At 39.7% G+C, this 23,476-nt stretch overlaps 1 protein-coding gene across 3 annotated transcripts in view; it reads right to left on the bottom strand.

Annotated features, from left to right (window-relative positions):
• Positions 1-396: 396 nt before the first annotated feature.
• ABCC4 (ATP binding cassette subfamily C member 4) overlaps positions 397-23,476 on the bottom strand; it is a 223,712-nt gene continuing 200,632 nt past the window's right edge. For 2 of the 3 annotated variants that reach the window (XM_029209923.1, XM_029209926.1), the window contains exons 30-31: positions 20,796-20,930; positions 8,249-8,982 (exon numbers count right to left, since the gene is read on the bottom strand). In XM_029209923.1, the coding sequence (XP_029065756.1) occupies positions 8,875-8,982; positions 20,796-20,930 (243 nt within the window). In that variant the 3' untranslated portion in view covers positions 8,249-8,874. Of the gene's footprint in view, positions 478-8,248; positions 8,983-20,795; positions 20,931-23,476 lie in introns of those variants that run through there. The other variant, XM_029209924.1, reaches the window with a different exon arrangement.

Here is a 23,476-nt window from a genome sequence, read left to right as displayed (position 1 = left end):
CAGACGCTCGGTTGGCAAAGTGTGGTCCACAGACCAGCAACATGAGCATCTCCCAGACACTGGTTAGAAATGCAGGCTCTCAGCCCTGCCCTCTAACCTATAGCATGTTAACAAGAGTCTGCATTCTAACAAGATCCCCAAGTGGATTATTTGCACCTTAAAGATCCAGAAGCACTGATCTAGACCACTCAGGGTACCCAGGATCTGGGAATGGCCTGCCCGAAGGTCCCAGCCCACTTCAAGGACATGCATCGGCCTGTTGCCTGAGTCCATCCTCCCAAGGGCGATAGCACCAGGCAACAACTCAGGCGTGAGTACTCCTGGGCCTGGGAGGGCCCCTTTGCAAGGATAGGGAGGGGTGGACAGAACTTGCCTGTGCCATCTGGGGTGTCTTTACTCGTGTGAATGGGGCTCCTTTTGGTGTGGGCGGCGGTCATGGGCCTGTTCTCCCCACATCTCCACATTTCAGCAAGAACTCTGAGAATACAAGAATTCTAAATTAGAGTCAGGCCTTCCGGGTAGTTGGGAAGCATTATCAAGTTGGGAGGGTAACACATATTTTATTGAACACTTTGTTAGCATGATTTATAGCTCTACCTGTTTAGACACGTGGTACGCAGGCCTCCATCTGTGCTCTTGCCCTGGGCTAGAAAATATCAGGGATGTGCCCTGCTGATAATAGATACTTCCTACATTAAAGTAGAAAACAACAACAACAGAGAAAGACTTGATTTAACACAGCACACTTAGCACATAAATACACTGTCTCCAATCAGTTGACTTGAAGTTTAAACTACATCTGAATTGTTTGGTGCTGAGATGTAGGTGGCAGTTGTTCACCTGAAACAAGCATCAACTTGTTCAACTAACCCTCAGTAGGAAAGCCATTGGTTCTTTCCACCAACACTGACTATTCTTCTATGGTCTAGATGCCATGTTTAGCCAGGCTCTGATGAGAGAGACCTGGCTGCCCTCAGAAACTCCCTTGGTACCTAAGCAGCCTAACCCTCTCCATACTAAGTAGGCCTGGTTCTTCAACTTCCTTCTTCCCAGAATGATGAACTCCAAGCCAAAGCCTACAAGATCCTTCAACCAATTCTGATCCGGGGTGAATCTGAGTGATAATTTGATTTAACAGGCAAGGCTGGCAGGTGGGTGATGCTCAAATTTGTCCATGTGGCTGCACAAGGCGAAGGCAAATTCAATTGCTTATGTGTTACCCAGGATATTGGCCATTTCCTTGCTGTGATTAGATATTATTGTGCAACCGGGTTGTTGAAATATCTTTACTGGTGAAGTTTCCTGTCATGTTTACTGAGGATGAGTTCTTCCCTTCCAGGTGGATCACAAACGCCCACCCTCCCAAATTATGTGTGGTATCCACTGCTTCTTCCATTAGAGAGAAAGCAATATGGCAAACTCACTTGAGTTAAAGTGTTAGTGACTTCATGCTTTACACCTTCATTAAAATACAGGATCTTAGTTTTAAAAGGACCTCAAGGAAAAAGCACGAGGTGTTCACATGAATGAATCAACAATGATGGCCCTTCAAGCGCCAGTGGAGAACATACTTTGTGTAGAGGATTTCCCCAGGGCTCCCTAAATCACAATACATGGGTGGCTACCTGGTCTACCTACTCAAAAAACTAGCCTTAAAGAGAGGCTCCTGACACTGATGAAATCAATATAGTGATCTCTTTATCAAGTAGGGATAACTATTGCTGAGTCTAATATAGAACCCGTTCTCAAAAAGGCTAGACTGTCTCCATCCCAGAGGCTAGTAGTCAGGAAATCCTCGAAGCTGGAGTCATGTTCTAATTAGAAGGAGAGGGAACCAAGGTGAGAAAGCAAGGAAGAGAACTAAAAGCTACCTACAGATAGCTAACCTGTCCTCCTCTGTGGGCTGGACATGCTGAGGTCCAGCCACGGACATTACAGCTGGGCTGGCTTGTTGATACAGTCTATCTACCAGCCCTCACCTCAGGAGCCCAGATGCTGCAGAAAGACCTGAAAGTCCAAATTCCCCCCAGACAAGTAATTGTCTCAGGTTCTTAATTGTCATCTGCATTTTTACCCCCTACACATGTAAATCAGAAACACCAAGCTTCTCAGGGAACTTTTCCTAACTTTTCTCTTTGCCTGATGACTGATCCTAGGTGCCTCCCCAAGAGACATGTGGCAGCAAATCTAGACCCACTGTGTAATTTAGAAGCCAAAATTTCAGTGATAACTAGATCTGATATAGGGCTGACCATTATTGTGGCTGTTTGGAAGTTGCATTGACAAAGTACGCTGTGTTCATCACTGTTAACTTGGTTTTCTTAACTCTTTCACAGTGATATTTATTAAATGAATTTTTGAAGTTTTAGAAATGAATGATTATCTATCCTAAGAGTGTCCTCACAGTGTGGGGGTGTTGAAGCTAGGAGCTTCTGTGAGGTGGATAAGATACTGCTCATAAATAAAATATAAACTCCCCAGTCTATCCTAACTGAAAGAGGCACTGTGGCTTCTCTTTACATATTTTCTGGACCTTAAAATTAACCCATGCTTGTTGTAGGTAATTTGGAAAATTCAGAAAACCTATGAAAATATAAATCAGTGATAATCAAACCAGTCAGAAATAATTAACTTTTTTAAAACTTTTTCTTCTTTTTTAAAATTTTATCATTTTTTGTTATACAGCAGGTTCTTATTAGTTATCTATTTTATACATATTAGTGTATACATGTCAATCCCAATCTCCCAATTCATCCCACCACCACCCCACGCTCCTGCCGCTTTCCCCCCTTGGTGTCCATACGTTTGTTCTCTACATCTGTGTCTCTAGTTCTGCCCTGCAAACCAGTTCACATGAAATGAAAATGTACCATTTTCTACATTCCACATGTATGTGTTAATATACGGTATTTGTTTTTCTCTGACTTACTTCACTCTGTATGACAGTCTCTAGGTCCATCCACATCTCTACAAATGACACAATTTCGTTCCTTTTTATGGCTGAGTAATATTCCATTGTATATATGTACCACATCTTCCTTATCCATTCATCTGTTTATGGGCATTTAGGTTGTTTCCATAACCTGGCTATTGTAAAGAGTGCTGCAATGAATACTGGGGTGCATGTGTCTTTTTGAATTATGGTTTTCTCTGGGTATATGCCCAGTAGTGGGATTGCTGGGTCATATGGTAATTCTATGTTTAGTTTTTTAAGGAACCTCCATACTGTTCTCCATAGTGGCTGTATCAGTTTACATTCCCACCAAAAGTGCAAGAGGGTTCCCTTTTCTCCACACCCTCTCCAGCATTTGTTGTTTGTAGATTTTCTCATGATGCCCATTCTAACCGGTGTGGGGTGATACCTCATTGTGGTTTTGATTTGCATTTCTCTAACAATTAGTCATGTTGAGCAGCTTTCATGTGCCTCTTGGCCATCTGTATGTCTTCTTTGGAGAAATGTCTGTTTAGGTCTTCTGCCCATTTTTTGATTGGGTTATTTATTTTTTCAATATTGAACTGCATGAGTGGTTTATATATTTTGGAGATTAATCCTTTGACTGTTGATTCGTTTACAAATATTTTCTCCCATTCTAAGGGTTGTCTTTTCATCTTGTTTATAGTTTCCTTTGCTGTGCAAAAGCTTTTAAGTTTCATTAGGTCCCATTTGTTTATTTTTGATTTTACTTCCATTACTCTAGGAGATGGATCAAAAAAGATCTTGCTGTGATTTATGTCAAAGAGTGTTCTTCCTATGTTTTCCTCTAAGAGTTTTATAGTGTCTGGTCTTACATTTAGGTCTTTAATCCATTTTGAGTTTATTTTTGTGTATGGTGTTAGGGAGTGTTCTGATTTCATTCTTTTACATGTAGCTGTCCAGTCTTCCCAACACCACTTATTGAAGAGACTGTCTTTTCTCCATTGCATATCCTTGCCTCCTTTGTCATAGATTAGTTGACCACAGGTGTGTGGGTTTATCGCTGGGCTTTCTATCCTGTTCCATTGATCTATATTTCTGTTTTTGTGCCAGTACCATATTGTCTTGATTACTGTAGCTTTGTAGTATAGTCTGAAGTCAGGGAGCCTGATTCCTCCAGCTCCGTTTTTTTCCCTCAAGACTGCTTTGGCTATTCGGGGTCTTTTGTGTCTCCACACAAATTTTAAGATTCTTTGTTCTGGTTCTGTAAAAAATGCCACTGGTAATTTGATAAGGATTGCATTGAATCTGTAGATTGCTTTGGGTAGTATAGTCATTTTCACAATATTGATTCTTCCAATCCAAGAACATGGTATATCTCTCCATCTCTTTGTGTCATCTTTGATTTCTTTCATCAGTGTCTTATACTTTTCTGAGTACAGGTCTTTTATCTCCTTAGGTAGGTTTATTCCCAGGTATTTTATTCTTTTTGTTGCAATGGTGAATGGGATTGTTTCCTTAATTTCTCTTTCTGATCTTTCATTGTTAGTGTATACAAATGCAAGAGATTTCTGTGCATTAATTTTGTATCCTGCAACTTTACCAAATTCATTGATTAGCTCTAGTAGTTTTCTGGTGGCATCTATAGGATTATCTATGTATAGTATCATGTGATCTGCAGACAAAGACAGTTTTACTTCTTCTTTTCCAATTTGTATTCCTTTTATTTCTTTTTCTTCTCTGATTGCCGTGGCTAGGACTTCCAGAACAATGTTGAATAATAGTTTCAACTATTGAAATAGTTTCAATGGCAAGAGTGGACATCTTTGTCTTGTTCCTGATCTTAGAGGAAATGCTTTCAGTTTTTATGTTTAAATACATTAGTGAAATTACAAGGAAGTTTTTTCTTGAGATGTGGTATCCAGAATGTCATGCAGCTTTCTAGGTAAAGATGTTATCTTGAAAACACTCCAAAACAGAATCAGTTGTGAAAGTGACTTACATATTCAGGTGCTAAATCTACAACACTCAGGTCATAAGGTTCTGAACATCATTAAACTTTTCAGAATTAGATATGAAACAAAGACTCAGGTTTGAGAAGAGGGGCTTCTAATATCTCCAGTCAAACTATCTGAAAGAAAACCCCAGATTTTCATTGATTTACATAGGGTCAAAGTTAATCGGCTGATTAACAGTTAACTCACCAAATTGTCAAAATTACCTAAATCACTGCCTTATGGAATTTTCAGTTGTTTCTTCACAAAACACATTTATGGTGTTATCAAAGCAGTTAGTATTAGATTGATTTGCTTGTATCTTTCCTACTAATGGAGATTAAAAGCGAGGCCTGGGAGGAAACTTTTGGAGGTGATGGATATGTTCATGGCATAGATTGTGGGGTTGATTTCATGAGCATATACTTATCTCCAACACTTCAAGTTGTTTACATTAAATATGTACAGCTTTTGAAACGTCAAGCATACTTCAGTAACGTGGTTAAAAAAGAATCATTTGGATAGAATTGGAGAGAGGAAGTAGGATTTATTTTGATTGTTTAGAGAAAATATAGACCTTGAGCTCTCGTGTACCAAGAGCTTCATATGAGGCCATTTGTGATGGGCCACAAGACCTTGCACAGCCTCATATTTTAAGAACCCAGCAGAAATAACTCCCCAGATTCAGATTATTCTCCTTTAGATGACTGGACCACTGCGTTTGAATGAGATTCTAAAATAAAACTGAGGCTGTGAAGTTTCTTTTTAGTTAACTCAATTGTGAAGTATGACATGCAACAGAGAAGTGCTAAAAATAAATGAAGAGCCCAAGGAATGCCCATCTAACCTTCCCAAAACCCCCCAACAAGAGAATATTTTAAGCACCTGAGAAGCTATCCTTTTATTTCTCCCAATTACCAACACCTTCTAACTCCCCAAAGTGAAGTACTGACTCTGAACCCTATGACTTGATCGTAACTATGTTCAAACTTAGTATAAAGGGAATCATAAATATTCTTTGGGGTCAGGCTTAAGTTTGTGATGCACCTGTGTTGTTGATGTTCAACTGCTTTCATTGCTGGGGGATATTCTATTAGATCACACTCCACTTTCCTTCTGCAGTTGATGTGCATTTGGATTATGTCCAGTTTGCGGCCACTAGGAATTAGGTTTCTAGGAACATCCTTGAGCACATGTTTACGTTCGGAGCAGGATTAACAGATCACAGGGTGTGCATTTTGAGTAAATGCTGTCCAACTGTTTTCCAAAGGCTTTTCTTCAATATACACTTTTTTCGCACACAGGGTAGTGCACAAGAGTTCCCACTACTCCATCAGCACTCAGTTCGTAGTCTCAACCTTTTTAACTTTAGCCGTTCTACCTGGTGTTTAGCAGTATCTCGTTGTGGTTTTAATATGCATTTCCTTGGTAACTAATGAGACTGAGCACTTTTCCAGTTATTGGCCATTTGGATATTCTCTTTTCTGAAGTGCCTATTTGAGTCTCTTGTCCATTTCTCTAATTGGGCTTTCTGTGTTTTTCTTTTTTTTTTGCGTTACGCGGGCCTCTCACTGTTGTGGCCCCTCCCGCTGCGGACGCGCAGGCTCAGCGGCCATGGCTCACGGGCCCAGCCGCTCCGCGGCATGTGGGATCCTCCCGGACCGGGGCACGAACCCGTGTACCCTGCATTGGCAGGCGGACTCTCAACCACTGTGCCACCAGGGAAGCCCCTCTGTGTTTTTCTTAATGAGTTTTAGGAGTTCTTTATTTTCTATGGTACTGGTTCTCAGACTTCAGAATGCATCAGAATCATCCTTCGGCCTTGTTAAGACAGACTACTAGTCCCTACCACCAGTGTTTCTGATGCAGTAGGTATGGGGTGAGACACAGAATGTGCATTTCTAACAAGTTCCCAGGTGATGCTGATACTGCTAGCCTAGTGACCATACTGTGACAATACACGTCCTACAGGTGTTTTAAATGTAGCAGCAACAGATGTTTCTTGTTAGTTTAGGGCAAAAAAACAAAAAAAAACAAAAACTTCAACAATTGACTACTTGGTTCAAGCTTGGGACATAAGTTAATACTTTCCCTTTATGGAAGGGGTACAACTGGGATTACTTCAGTAGCAACTGTTTAAATCTGTCTGATACCCTCCTCTCTGCATAGAGTACCTGGGGTACCTACTTAGCCAAGAAACCAGTTGATAATAGATATTTTATTATCTCAGGGAACCTCACTGGCTTTCAACAGCAAGGACATGAGTCAGTTATACCTCTAAAAATAAAAATACAGATCTCTGGAGATGAAAACATTTATTTCAATTGAATTTTGTTTCATTAAAAAACTGTACAATGACATTAAAAAAGAAATAAAATAGAAACATATTTAACTGCCTTTAAAGACCAAATAAACCTCTAAAGACCAAATAAACACATACACATTTCAAATATTTCCATTGTTTTAACAAACCTCAATATTATCCTTGTTGTCATGTCAGTCTCCTGAAATAAGAACCACGACTATTACACAATTTACTGGACTAAACATTAACCATACTATTTCTAAATACCAACTGCACTCAATGTATTCTGGTAGGTTGCTGAGTGTGTGGTTTTTAAGGCTTAATTCTATGAGACATCTGTTTCTCTCTGTTACAGAATCCCAAAACCGGCTATCAGAAGGCATATACGTGTGTGTGTGTGTGTGTGTGTATAATATATATATAAATATATTCCATTTGAGGGCGGTTATGCCTTATTCTGAGAGCACACGTAAAACCAGGACAGTAAAACCTTTAGTAACTTGAACACACCATATCATGGCCACCACCATCAAGAAAAGCTAAGGACCCATAGTTCAAACAAAGTACGGCAGGCCCTAGGAAGTATTGTGGCTTGTTGATCTACTGATCAGAAAGAGCTAAACAAAGTACAGTTAGTGGTCAGAAGTAAACGAACCTAGGCAGGCTCATGAAAGTGAACCTTCTTGATGCATCCTGAGAACATACTGCATAACTACAGTCAATGTATGCAACGTCTTTCTGTTTTTCTCACCAAGTCAGGAGAGCCCATGCATGTGATTTAGAAAGGATTTCAATGACGGGCAAAGCAAAAGCCTTATGTCAGCAGAGGGTCAAGCGTCAATTGACCGTCAATTGAGGGTCAATTACAGTTAGCAGCACGGCCTTTCTGAAAGTATCACCAAGCTGAGTCTAAAACTGCAAGATATCTCACGTAGGAGCCACGAAATCTAGAAGACGATTAATGATAACACGTGTCCATCACTATCAAATCCCCTAGAAGGGCTCCTATTTTCTGAAAGCATTTTCTCTTCCATCTCTTTTAGAAAATATAATTAAATACTGACCTTCTGTATTTTAACCATTTATCTTTTTTTTTTTTTTGGGGGGGGGGGCCTCTCCTACTATAATGCCACTTTAAAACTAAAGTGTATTTTTTGTTTTTCCTATTAGTTTTTTCTGTACTAGTTTAGCCAGAGGTTTTGGGCAGGGAATAGTGGATCCTACTTACGTTAAAGAAAGTGGTAAGGCAAAATGATAACTTCCACAGTCTTCAAGTAAATAGAATCCCTGATATAACTGGAAAGTAATATGTAATTTGGGGGCAGTAAAAAACATCTATGACAACTTTGTCCTATACCTTAGAAAATGTGCTTTGGCTCTGGAGTCTCTTTAAGGCACAAAACCTGGTAAACAGCTTTTATTGGTGGCCTGTACCTCTGATTTAGATAAGACAAAAAATACTATAACGTATAAATAACAATAATAAATCATTTTGTTAGAGCTTGAAATCATTGGGTGAAGTGGAGGAAAAAAATCCAAATAGACGAACAACTTGTATGTAAATATTTGTTGCTGGTGTAAAAACAAAGTAAAGTGTAGTTTACACAGTGCAAAGACTATTGGAAAAATGTCTTTGGAATAGACTTGACCTCATGGTAGAATCACAGTGCTGTCTCAAAAATTGTTAAGGCTGGGGGCTGTCCATTGGAAGCATTCATAACCACATGCCCATTGTGAGTAATTTCTGGATAATTCCTTTTGAAGTACACCTGAAAAAAAAAAAGACAGGTATAAAAACATGTTTAAAAGTTTTAAAGTCCTCCTCCATAAAGCAGCGCATTTCTTTTGTTTTTTAAATTTATTTATTTAATTTATTTATTTTTGGCTGCACTGGGTCTTCATTGCTGCACGCAGAGCTTCTCTAGCTGTGGCGAGCGGGGGCTACTCTTTGTTGCGGTGCGTGGGCTTCTCACTGTGGTGGCTTCTCTTGTTGCAGAGCACAGGCTTCAGTAGTTGTGGCCTTGGGCTCAGTAGTTGTGGCTCGTGGGCTCTAGAGCACAGGCTCAGTAGTTGTGGCACACGGGCTTAGTTGCTCCGTGGCATGTGGGATCTTCCCGGACCAGGGCTCGAACCCCTGTCCCCTGGATTGCCAGGTGGATTCTTAACAACTGCGCCGCCAGGGAAGCCCCCAGCAGTGCATTTCTATGTCCACTTTTCATGTGAAGCAATCCCATCACTAGTGGAGGAACAATTGAAAAAACCAGGGACGTATTTATTCTGTGGAGGAAGTAGCCCCATTAAAACCCTCAGTGGGGCTGGGCCTAATGCCAAACAACCTGTAGATCCACTTGAGTTCTGATCATTCTGATTCACAGATATGCTTTATCGCTACATTAAATTGATAAGTGAAATCATTTTACTGACTCAAAGCCTGGCGATAAATTAAAAACAGGGTGACAAAGAGGCTGGGAAATCTAGCGTCTGCATGAGGGTTTCTCATTTTCACACACAAAATGAGCACAATAGATTTGGATGTTAATATCAGGTTGCAGTCCCTATATTTTATAAACTCTGATGACAAGCATTGAAACGCTGGCGTATATGTATGAAATATCCTGGCGTTTAATTTGTGCGGCAAAGCAGTTATAGGGCCTATAGAAATGTGATCTGTGGATAGTGGGATATAAGAATGAAAAGAGCATCAAAAGCTTTAAGAATGACTCAACCAAGCAACTTCTCTAAAATGGAAGATGATACCAAATAATAGGACAGGTCTTTGCCAAGCCTTTGAGTTCTTGAATTCTACCAATTTCTAGCTGAACTGGAAGAGATACAGGTTTTCTGATAAATGTATAATCAGAACACAATGGAAATGAAATGCTGTCAAGATTGTCTGTTCCACAATCATCAGTTTTTAGTAGCTGTATCGTATCTCAGTTCCTTGACAGATGCACAGAACAAAATGAAATAATGTCAAGTCTTGTGAGCTCTTATCTCTAAATGTGTTTGGGTGAAAAAGGACTTCAAAAGTAATTTTTCTTTCCTCCAAAGAAGAATGTGAAAAGTTTTGTTTGAGTCTTTAAAACAGAAAATGTACCATCTATATGAGGCTTGCTCGTGTCACGTGCTGAGGTGCTTAGTCATATGAGTTCAGATCTATTTTACAAAACCTGACTCCAAGTACATTTGTGGGTGCTGTCAACAAAGTTATCATGAGAGATAGTGGACATCACATATGAAATGGAAAAGCTATGAGACACCTACCTTCATATTATGTGTACTTTCTTTTTCTCTTATTGCTTGCATACTTGCTACCCCCAAAACAGCGCTACATATGAAATGCTGTATATTAAAATGTCACTTAAAAGGAGAAAAATAAGAATTTCTCCAAGAATGCTTGGATCCGACTGGATGAAATTCGAGGCTATTTCCATTATAATGCAAGGATTTAAAAATAAAGCTTTTGGGGGGGCTAATTGCATTTCATCCCCCTCCTCAATTTTTTTTTAAATAGCCATACTTGTGTGGTTAGTATTTATATACTCTGTTGGTGAAAGAAAAAACAGCCAGAAGAACAGAAGGGAATTAATTTCATTTCCTACTGCCTGACAGCCACCCCTCCCCCATCGACCTGGTTCCTTTCTCCATACCCCTTTCTCAGTGTAATTTTTTATTAAAAATTTTTTATTATTAGCAATTTTTAACCAAAATGGTCTTCATTTCATGGTCTGAAATACTTGGAACTGAATAATGAAAATGAGCTTCCTATGTATAAAATCCTTGATTTGACCTTTCTTTTCCTCATCTGTTGCCATGGTGTAGACTACACTCTGGCTGACAGCACAAGTGAGAGAAGCCATCTTTTTCACAGGGCGGGTTATGAAGGGAGTTGAGATGACTGAACGCTTGATAGCAGAGTCCTTGTGGATGGGTTGAGCCTGGGATGGAGAGGCCCAAACTCACCTCTCTCTCCTGGGACCACTGCTGACCTTGGAAAAATCACTTAAGCTCTCTCTGCACCAGCTGCCTCATTTGTGAAACGAGACAATGACTTACCTCATAGGAACTAATTGATGGCTACAAACTGCAGGTTGAAAACACGCTGAGCTAAGTGTTGGGTGTGATTATGATGCTGCTCAGAGACGTGGTCCCTTAAGTCCACAGAAAGCAGCAGCATCACCCAGCTTAAATGATGAAAACAAAACATCTAGGAGGCCCTTTTGTGAATCTTTTGATTTTTATCTTTCTAGAAGCGCAGGGTCGTAGTTACTACACATTTTATTCAGTAAATATAGTAACCCGGGAGGCAGAAAATAGTTAAAAGATTACTAACACTTTCTAACCTGTGACTTTGAGAAGTTCCTTAGCCCCTTCTGCCTCAGTTTCTCGATCTGAGGGATAATACTACCATCTCAGAATGGCTTTAATGAGGATTAAAAGAGACAATGCCAAAAAAGTTCAAATTCTGGCCAAGCAGAACATAAGACCAGTGAGTGTTGGGTTTGAGCCTTTTCCTGTCCTTCTTTGGGTTTAGTTCATTATAGTTCCTCCAATGTAGGTTGAAACTAAGTTTAGTATTTAAACTCCAACTTGTAAACAAAGCCACCATCATGAAATTAGATCTTAGTAAAAGCAACAGAGCAATAAATGCTCCCCTGCACGGATAAAGGCCAGCAACCAATGGCTCAATATGTGTAGAATTATGGTTCAAGAATCTGTCCATTCATTCTCCCTGAACTGCACGGCCCTAGTTCAAGCCCAGCAACCCTCAAACCCCTCATCTTTAAAGCAGGTCTAACTTTGTGGACATACTGACAGATATATTATCAAAGTTAAAGAGTGCTGGAGAGTTAGAGACGATTTCTCCTTTTAACTTAACGGAATATTGGATTTTTTTCTCCCCTTATCCTCTCAGAAATCACTCTCAACAGCAAGGATAGTGGGAGATTAAAAAGTAAGCCCAGGGCTTCCCTGGTGGCGCAGTGGTTGAGAGTCCACCTGCCGGTGCAGGGGACACAGGTTTGTGCCCTGATCCGGGAAGATCCCACATGCCGCGGAGGGGCTGGGCCCGTGAGCCATGGCTGCTAAGCCTGCGCGTCCGGAGCCTGTGCTCCGCAACGGGAGAGGCCACAACAGTGAGAGGCCCATGTACCACAAAAAAAACCAAAACCAAAAACAAAAACAAAACCAAGCAAGCCCAATATTTGATGAAATCAGGAATCATTTGAAATCACAACTGACAAAATATCTAGATGGACTGCCTTATGCAACTGGATCCAATGGGCTCTAGCAAGACAGAGAGAAAGTACCTAAAGAGAGCAGATCTCAGCAATCATGGGAGAGCACAGTTGTCCAATTAACTGGCAAATTCTAAGGTGTCCATGAGGAATCCTATAGAATCACCATCTTTGCCTAAAGCATGAACACTGGTAAGGTCCTAGGACAAGAGAGATTCTGAAATGCAAGCAGCATTGTAACTGCCCATCTCTGAAGGCTAGGGAGGAGTACAGGCTAAATGAATATGTATTATCAATTTCTCTCTCACACTCACTCACTCACTCTCTTTCCCTGGATCATGGGGAATGCTTCTATGTTAAGCAGAGGGAATACCCTTTAGTCTGAAATGATGTGCTAGCCACAACTATCTAGCAAATATATGGTCTTAAAAAAACGAAATTAAAAAGTGAGTAGTAGGAATAATAATAAATAAAAAAGTAATACAGAATTTGTAAAACACACAAACAAAAAATTAGGAAAAGTAACAGGATAAGCACATGATGGATGAAAGAAGTAATCACTGAACAGATGAAAATTATGAAAAAAATAATATTACATATTTAAAGAAAATGTAGTAGAATAATCAACCCGTGGAGGCAGAGATCTGAGAGTACAGGAAAACACGGCACAGCAACAAAAGATGAGACATGAATTGACAGATGCCAAAGTGAAAAGGAAGATAAAAATGAAAACATCAAAGAAATGACAGTTCTGAAGGCTGCACAAAGATCAGTCACTACCGAACAAACAATATGAGACACGGAGGATAGAACTGAGAAAGCAAGTCTAATAATTATAAATTAATAAAAATTTTAAAAAGATTAAGGAAATAATAGCTTTACGAAACAAAGGACAATATGTACATTATAGATATTTGTAAAGAGAATCCAATCAACTAAAACAAATTCAAAGGTATAATTCAAATAAACTCCCTAAAATAAAAGACTAGAAGCTAGTGACCAAGAGTCTGTGATGTTCTAGGAAAAACAAATGACTTTCAAAACAGAAAAAGAATCCTCTGAGTATCCAGGAAAGATCAAGTTATGTCCAATGTGGCCTTAGGCTTCTACACGTGAATAAACAATGCTGGAAGACCTTATAGCAAAGATTACAACACAATAAGTGAAAGGACGTGTGATCCAAGAATATTATAACCAGAAATATAAACTGGTGATGTAGCATAAAAATATTTCATATAGGTGACCCTTGAGCAATGTAGGGGTTAGGGACCCTCCACATAGTCGAAAATCCAAGTATAACTTTACAGTTGCTCCTTCATATTCACAGTTTCACATCATGCATTCAACCAACTGCAGATCACGCAGGATTATAGTACATATTTACTGGAAAAAAAACATATAAGTGGACTCCTGCAATTCAAATCCCTGTTGTTCAAGGGTCAACTCTATAGACAATAAGTCGGGGATTCTTAACTCCAATGACCCTCCTTTATGATGGTATAGAGATTTGTTTTCAACCTTTCATTTGTACTGCCACCCACAATAGTAAATACACTTAACTTTACTTTGAGTCTCAGTACAGATTCACAATCTGTATCTATATTTATCTATCCTGAAAGGAGTTTCATGAAATATTTACTATTACTATGAAAGATACATTGCTCCTTTTCTTCTATTCCATTCTTTCCTATTTCATTTCTTAAAGCATGCTGGTCGTGACTGATTAAATGGATTTCTCAGCCCCACTAGTGAATCAAACCCCTAAGATGTAAAAACACAATACCAGAGGACAAATTTTAGCCAACTAAGAGATGGAAAAAGTATCATTTAGTACAAGTAAGTAAAATAATAGAGGTTTAAGGATTTTTAAAGATATGAAGATAAACAGTAGAAGAAAATTAAGATCTGATGCGAGAAGGGGGAGAGGGAAGATATGACATCATTGTTCATAATGGGGAGCCAAAAATAAGAAATAAAGTATTCTTAGAGGAAATGAAAGGAACATACATAAAACAATGAGCAAAGAAACACAAATTACAGGCTAAAAAAAATTTTAAAAAAAGAGCACTAAAAACTTACAGTATAACACAACTGAACTAAGATAAAACGTAACTATAATCTCAATAAATGTAAATGGCCTAAACTCGTATATTTGTGTGGGGGGGTGCCTCACGTGCTAAGATTAAATCTCAGAGCTAAACCTAACTACATGCCATTGCAAGAGACGTATCTGTAATCTGCTATTAAAAGATAATCAGAGGAATCCCCTGGTGGTCCAGTGGTAGAGAATCCATCTTGCAATGCAGAGGACACCAGTTCGATCCCTGGTCACACAACTAAGCCTGTGCGCCACAACTACAGAGCCCATGCGCCACAACTACAGAGCCCATGCACCACAACTACAGAGCCCATGCACTCTGGAGCCCACACGTCACAACTAGAGAGAAGCCTGCACACACACCACAATGAAGCGAAGAGCTCACGTGTCACAGTGAAAGATCCCGCATGCCACAACTAACACCCAACGTAGCCAATAAATAAATAAATATTAAAAAAAAAAAAAAAAAAAAAAAAGACTATCAAAGACTGGGACTTCCCTAGTGGTCCAGAGGAGGTTAAGACTCCGCGCTTCCACTGCAGGGGGAGTGGATTTAATCCTTGGTCAGGGAACTAAGATCCCACATGCCCCACAGCATGGCCAAAACAAAAACAAAAACAAAAACAGTCAAAGACATACCAGGCAAATGAAAACAACGTGAAAAGGGGAACTCAATTTAATTATGAACCATATTGGATTTAGGGCCAAGACCATTAAATGAATCAATGAAAGGCACTTTAAAATAGTAGAAAATATAATTCATACTGATAACAAAAGTCAAGAATATATTTGTGCACTGAAAAAAGTCATATCATCAAAATTATAACAACCAAAGAAAGCAGGAAGTACAAAGTGAAACTTGGTAGCATGAGACTAATTCACCTAGTCCAAGTTACATTAAACGGACCAAAATAAATAAGGATAGAGAAGAACTAAATAATGTAATTAAGTAGATCTAATTAAAAATGAAGCTCTATAACTTAAACAGACGATAGCCCATCTTTTTAAATACCCACAGAACACTCACAAAAATTGCCTATTTACCAGAACACAAAAAAAGTATTAAGAAATATTGTTTCTTGGGGGAAACAGGACAAACAACATTTTTTGATCATAAGGTACTGAGACTGATGAGGGAAACAGAAACAAATAAACATGAAAAAACTCCAACCCCCAGGAAGTTTTCAAGATATCCTTCTCAAATAATTTGTGGACCAAAGAGGAAAAGAAAGCCAGAATCGCAGAATCTATACAAAAAACCTAACTATGATGAAAGCACTACACACCAGAACCTGTAGGATATATCTAAAACAGTATTCAGAGAAAAGTTCACAGCCTTGAAATATTTATATTAATAAATAAGAAAAAATAAAAACAAATGCATTCAGGAAGTAAGCAACAATAAAATAAACCAAAGAAAGAAAGATAATAGAAGGTGATAAATTATAAAGAAGAATACAAATAGTAAGTGAACTAGAGCTCCTCTTGTGGGGAAATAAACATAAAACTGTAACAATTAATTAGAAGGGAAAATGAGGAGTAGGGAATGGAGAAAGCATAAATACCATGTAGCCATTAAACAGAATGAGATAACTATGCACATAGGTATAATATCCAATGAAAAAAGTAAGGAAGAGCTATCGTTCGTGCTTAAAAACAGGAAGGCCACATTGGCACAAATTATTACTGAAGCACAGGACATGTCAAGAGAATAGTCAAAGACGGTGCTGGAGCTCCACCCCGGGGGAGGAGCTGTGTAATGACAGGAATGGTAAAGTGACTTAAATTTCATTTATAAAATTTTAAAACCTATTCTAAAAAAGTAAAGTTTTTGAATTTTGTAGCATGAGACACATCATTTCTTTAAGAACTGATCATTAAAAATAAAATTTAATTATTTAGAGTCTCTAATGCTACTTAGAAGAACTGTGGGTACATTTTCTTATTGGGAGATAAGGGTTGAATCTATAGCCTGAAAAAAAAATGATGCGACTTTTATCTTATAAAATGCTCAATATTCACAAAGCACTCTCTCATCTGATTCTTGTAATAAGTGTGAAGGAGCCGGGCAGTGCTGTAATCCTTGCACTACATACAGGCGAGGACCCTGAGGCTCAGAGACCTTGGGCAACATAAGAGGTCATGAGGTTGCTAAGTGCCTCCTGCACTATTCAAACCAGTCCAGGGTCCTAGATCTAGGATATTAGGATTTCATAATTTTGGGCTTGTATCTGGTGATAAAACGAATAGATAAAATGAAACCTCTGTTACACACTGGCAACAAAGAAACTTCAAAAAAGCCTCAATCAGGTCTGCTTCATCACAGAAGAAAATGAATGATAGGCATTTATCCTTTGTTATGGGATGAATTGTGTCCCCTCCAATTTTTTTTTTTTTTTTTTTTTTTTGTCTGTGTTGGGTCTTTGTTGCTGCACGCGGGCTTTCTCTAGTTGCGGAGAGCGGGGGCTACTCTCAGTTGCGGTGCACGGGCTTCTCATTGCGGTGGCTTCTCTTGTTGCGGAGCATGGGCTCTAGGCATTCCGGCTTCAGTAGCTGCGGCACGCGGGCTCAGCAGTTGTGGCGCACGGGCTTAGTTGCTCTGCGGCATGTGGGATCTTCCTGGACCAGGGCTCGAACACGTGTCCCCTGCACCAGCAGGTGGATTCTTAACCACGGCGCCACCAGGGAAGCTCCCCCTCCAATTTTATATGTTCAAGTCCTAAACCCACCAGTTGTTCAGAATGTGACTGTATTTGGAGATAGGGTCTTTATAAAGGCGATTCAGTTAAAATGAAGTCATATAAGTGGCCCCTAATCTAATATGACTGGAGTCCTTATAAGAAGAGGCAATTAGGACACAGGCACGCACAGACGAAAGATCATGTTTCTTTCTTTTTTCTCTTTCAAAGAGAAAAAAATGGCATCTACAAGCCAAGGAGAGAGGCCTCAGAGGAAATCAATCCTGCCTATACCTTGACCTCAGACTTCCAGTCTCCAGGGCTGTGAGAAAATCAGTTTCTGTTAAGGTGCCTACTCTGTGGTACTTTGTATGGCAGCCCTAGCAAACTAATGTACCCTTCAGCTTTATGTATCTGAAAGGTACTTTCTCTCATGGATCATCTAAAAGGGTCAATCAGACAGTGAATCAGCTTGCGTGCACCATTTTCAGAGAATCAACTATGTAGTCAAGAAAACATGACTTGGATGCACGCTTTCCCAGATGTTGAGTTTTCGTTTCAAATGAATGAATTCTGTTCTGTTAAGAGTGAAAAGCTTGTTGACTTAGGCTAATCCTCCCGGTGTTACAGCTCTGAACGATAGCTGATGCTTGCACATTTAAACAATTGACAACCTGACAGCTTGTTCTCCTAAGAGGATCAAGCATATGTAGAAATAACGTCAAGAAGATACTCAACTGAAATGAGAATCAGGATATGTTATTTTGCTATGTCTTTCCGAAGAAGTGACCTGAGCCAGTGGCAGGACTGAAATCCAAGAGTGATGTTCTGTCTCCCTGTGAGCTTGGGTGACTGGCCCCGCCTTGGCTACCACATGAAAGGAGCAGCGTTCTCAGGCTTGACACAGAGCAGAGTGCCTAGGGTGGAACTCAGCCTCCCCCACCAATTCACTCCCTGCACTCCCTGGACCAGCTCTGTGACCTTAGGTGAGCCCTGGACCCAGTCTCCTCATCCATGACCTGGGATAAGAAAGGACCGTGATGAGAATTAAGTGCAATCATACATGTGAGAAGTATGTAAAATAAATTATAAAGAACTACACAAATGTAACTTACCACTGATATTGTTTAAGTACATGCAGGATTACTATACCAGGAATCACAAGATATCTAATTCTATGACCTATGTCTATTTTTCTATGTATGTTACACTTGATTTAAAACATTTATTGGAAGAAAAGATTTCTAATCCTGTGTCTGCTGCACGGTAGCATCATCACTACTTGTATATATATGGACACTTCCTTCTAAGGGGGGCTTTAGCTTCCTTACCTGTAAAATGAAGGTGTTGAACTTATGTACCTACCTAAATGCTGTGATCTATTTCTCACTGCTCAATGTTTGATAATATACAATCATTACATATTTTCTAAGTGGAGACTTTTGACTCATACGTGAGGACACATGTGTCTGATGTGAAATGCCTAAGGTCAAAGAAAAAAGGGTTTGTGAGATTCCTGGCTGTTCTGTGACTAGGTTATATAGGGAATCCCAAATAATTATTGGATGTTAGGAGGGAAGCTCTGACTGGGAGACACTCTAGCAGATGAAAGCGCTCTGTGAATTTCATGCATTAAAAAATATAGGGCTCCAAGTGCAACTTCTCTCTATTTACATACAATATAAGTACTTATGAAAAGTTCAGAATACAATCTTCCGTGGTCCCTAAACTCTTCAGCCAGCTCTGTGACCCAGCACAATTTCCTACATTATAAACAGTGGAAGGTACCGCTCTTCATTTCTAAGGAGGAGGAATGAGATAGAACAATGACAGAGAATTCAGGCCACATTTCAGATAAATGTTTCATATAGAATTACTTAGATACTGGGACATGTTTTCTTTTCCCGGTTTTGTTTGTTTGTTTGTTTGCTTGTTTAGGTTGTGGCACATGGGATCTTCGTTGTGGCATGCAGACTCTTAGTTGCGGCATCCTAGGCTTCTTAGTTGTGGCATTCGGACTCCTCAGTTGCAGCATGCGTGTGGGATCTAGTTCCCCAACCAGGGATCAAACCTGGTCGGCCCTTGCAGGCTGTTCCCGGGCCCCCTGCATTGGGAACGCAGTCTCACCCACTGGACCAACCAGGGAAGTGCTGCAACTGGCAACTGTTGAATACAGTATTCTGTATATGCCTATGATGTCCAATTGGTTAACTGACTATTCAGATCTCCTGTATCCTGACCTAGTTTTCTTCTTGCTCTATTAATCTGATAGAAAGTTGTTTTCATGCCTCCCACTGATTGTGGATTTTTCTATTTCTCCTTGCGGCTTTATCCATTTTTGCCCTTCTTTTTAAAAAATAAGCTATTTTACTATTTTGAAGTCTTATAATGGGAGCATACAAATTTCTAATTCTATCTCTTGTTGGTAACATTATGGGACGTTTTCTTTAAGAGATATTTTAAATACTGAAAGAGTACTTTTATTTGACTTACAAGTGAAAATCTGGGAAATGCAGAAAAGTATAAAGAAGGAAAAATGCACCCATAATTTAACACCCGGAGGTAAAGTTTTGACGGAAAGCCTCAAGACATCCATTCCGAGGCCTCAGCCCACCCGAACCCACCCATCAAAAAGGGCAAGAACAGCAGACCTTTCTTCTCACCCTCTATCCTTCCATCAGTCCCACTCCTATCTTATTCCAGAGAGAATTACAGCTGGCTGCATGACAGTGGCTAAGTCCCTTACCAGACCTCAGTTACCACATTTGTAGTATGAGATACTACCACCTCACCTTTGTTAGAGAGATACCAGGTGACCTGAATGCTACTCATCGAGCACCTTTCTCACACCATGGACAGTGCTTAGTGCTTCCACACACCTCATCTGTGGAAACGCTTTGTAAACCTTCAAGCACCATTCAGACTACAGTGTTAGGGCTACCGTGAATTCTTGATTTATCCTGATGACAATTTCATCTTCTAGAAGGTACAGGAAGCATAGGGAGGCAACCAGACCTAATTCTAAACAACGAAGAATTAGGGAGAAAGTGACAGTTATCACGTAGGAGTTTTCTTTACAGTTAGAAGCCAGAAGAGACCTACACCTTTCCCTGGTAGATCTTTCTAGACCCAATTCGTAATATTCCACTCCAATTCTTCTTCTCAAACTCTCAAATCTCCTGCATGTTCCCTGAGAGCATCATAAATGTGCTAAGCACCAATCGTAAGAATGTAAAGGGTCGGCAAAATGAGTGTTCTGTGCTCTGTGAGATCTGACCCCAGAGTCCAAACATGTGGAAGCTCCAATCCGAAATCTCTCTCTCGTGCGCACGTGTGTGCACACGTGGGCGCACACACGTCCTGCATCCCGCCCCCACCAGTTCTGCAGATTCTCAGCAGACGTGTCCTCCCCCTGCAATGTACTCTTAAGGTGCAGTCACGAAGCTTTGTCTCTGGAGGCTTATCATTGAAAAGGGCACAGAGTGCTTGTTACCAGACCCCTGGTGCCAGATCCTGAGGAGTGAACCCTGGAGACGAACCTTAATTACAACTCCCTGCAGCGGGCTCACCTGTCTTGCTGTTTCAGTGACGGCAGCGGCCTCAGCCTTGCCCAGTTGTTGCACCATCTTGTAAAATAGGCCGTCTCTATTTTGTAGCAAAACATATGGCTCATCATATTCTTTCAGTCTCCCTGAATCCAAAACCTGTTAATCAGCAGGAAGAAGCCCATGAGCACACAATGTTTTGCAGTAACATAACTCAGACAATATTTCCGAAAGGGGTAAGACAGCGAGAATAGAATCTATCTGGGTGGTAGGCCTGGCTGGTGTTTAAACGGTTTGATTACCCTGTTTTACTAGGCAGACAAAGGCCTAACCCGACCTTTTATTATTATAATGTTATAGGAAGAAAATGAAAGTTTTAGACTATGATTAGGGGCACTCAGCAGAATGTGGCATTTTATATTCTGCCCAGGGCATTTGCGGTTGTTATCATTAGTTAGTGCTTTTAAGCTCTCAGACTCTTGAGCTTTGAGGGCTATTTATACAGATACACAGAGCTGGGAAATTTCTTGATTCAAGGAAATCAAACTCAATTTAGCAAAAAATTAGGGTGATGTCATAGAAACTGATGGCGGAGAGCAAATGAACGCCCGAGTTGGTTTCACAGAATCTGAGCAATTTTGGGGACAATAGGTAAATGCTTCCGGAATTTCCTTAGGGCCCTGGAATATTTCAGCTAAGTGGGGATAGAATCTTTTGCCAGAGAGGTTAAGGTGCTTCTTGAAGTTAGCTTTGGTAGTAGCTTATCCTCCTGAGAGTGAAAAGCTGGCAATAAGAGTGGCTACCTAAACAGCTTTAGCAGGACTGCTCTGCACAGAAGAAAATCTCCAGAAATCCAATTTTCTCTTTGGATAAGTCTAAAGAAGCAATTAAGAAACTGAGCTCCAAATTCCAGTGATCACGGCCTGCACAGCACACGGGGGCAGCCCAATCTGAATTACCAAGGATCTGAATCTGTTTCCACAAATTATCTTTCCTTGCTTCTTGTTCTTTCTTCAGCTGCCTTCCTTTCACCCATTTTGTTGCTCATTAATATGTCCACTAATTGGAAACTGAAAGGAAGAGGAAAAGGCTCTTAACTCTGCCTTTCTACTTATTAGTGGCTTTGGTTAATGGTTTCAGAGGGAAAAAAAAGAATCCGAAATAATTGGCCCAAATGACATACCTAGGAAAACAGTTTTGATGTTAAGTGGTACTTAGTTCTTCATTTAGATCATATTTAGAGTAAATGTATCGTAAGAGAATACGATGAAACCCTAAGCAGGACACAGGTTGTTCTTCCACATCTAGGTATTAACAGTTAATTTGGTCCCAGGGTATTCAATCGGAAACATTTATTAACTCTCATAAAGGCCATTTCCCTGTTAAACTTTTACTGCTAAGAATCACTGCTAACAGCAGGTCTCTCAAAAGAGTTTAAGAATAACTGAATCTGTTACATCCACGTAATTACTAAAATGTCGTATAATTTGGCATGCCAATTTAGATGCCCTGAATGTGTAATTTTACTTATGCGTAGCATTATAGAGCATAACCATTCCTCCTGACGGTGAAGAAGAAAAAAATGCCATTTTAAAACATAGGTCTCTCTCATGCCAAAGACAAAGTAAATAATTATATCAAATTACTTCACACAACGAAGAATTTTACATTCTTCAAAAGCAACAACTTTTAAAAATCACCACTTCAGAGTTGGTGGAAATGAGTTCTCTGACTATAAAGACTTTATATATTTTTTAGGGGAAGTATTATTAATATTTTGTCCTTGTCCAACTTTCTACTTTATTTACTAAAATTTGAATGAATAGCAAATCTTTTCATTTTCTTTCATATTGTCTAAAATACATGATTCCACTGAGATGAGTAGTTCTCAGGATTGACTAATATCTAAGAAAGGCAAAGCCAGAAAAACATTAACACTCTCAAAAAACAATAGGATCAACAATATAAATGGCAGAAAGATCTATTTTGACCCTTATAAGCATAAGCAACGTAATGACTACGCATAAGGACAGCTTTCAAATTTTTTTTGTCAGGGGTGACAAATAGTTTCTGGTTTTCATTCATCTGGGAAAACATTGCTAAAAAGAGGTCTGAGTTGAGGAAGAAAGGCAAAGAATATTAAACCGTAGGACTGTCTATAAACGGAAGATGTGGAATCCAAGTTTCCTGGCCCTGGTGTTGGTTCTTCATCATCCATTTCCAAAGAATTCTCTAACTGCAGACAGTGAAAATGTTGAACACAGGCAACAGTATTGTTAGAGCAACTGCAGATTTTCACATGCTTCCTTTGCTCACACTTCTAGGGAGACTCCACGGTGATATGAAGACTGGAGTGTGCAGGGACTGGAGGGAAAAGCTGTGCTATTGGCTGAAGAGAAAACAGGTCACAAGCAACCAGCTAATCCTAAAAACTACAGGAAGAAGCCTTTAAGGTAGAGATAGTTGTTGAGTCTTAGGAGGAAGAGGATTTCTGATTTGTCTGTCTTGCTCCACTGTTTTGTGGCAACAGAGAAAGTAAGGAAGATTCCATTAGCTGTCATTATGACTTCATCATGTTGAATAAACTTAAAATTGAGAGAACATCTTTGCAAAATAGAATTTTTAGCCTGACACATTAATGGTGCTTAATGAACCCAAACTGGGTAAATCCATTTGGAGAGCCAACACATAAACATAGCTATTAA

This window comes from Monodon monoceros, unplaced genomic scaffold (assembly GCF_005190385.1).
Source record: "Monodon monoceros isolate NGI ecotype Baffin Bay Population unplaced genomic scaffold, NGI_Narwhal_1 Super_Scaffold_8, whole genome shotgun sequence".
NCBI classification, from domain to species: Eukaryota; Metazoa; Chordata; class Mammalia; order Artiodactyla; family Monodontidae; genus Monodon; species Monodon monoceros.
Note: the sequence above shows the minus strand (reverse complement) of the source record. Positions and strands in the feature narration are given on the sequence as shown.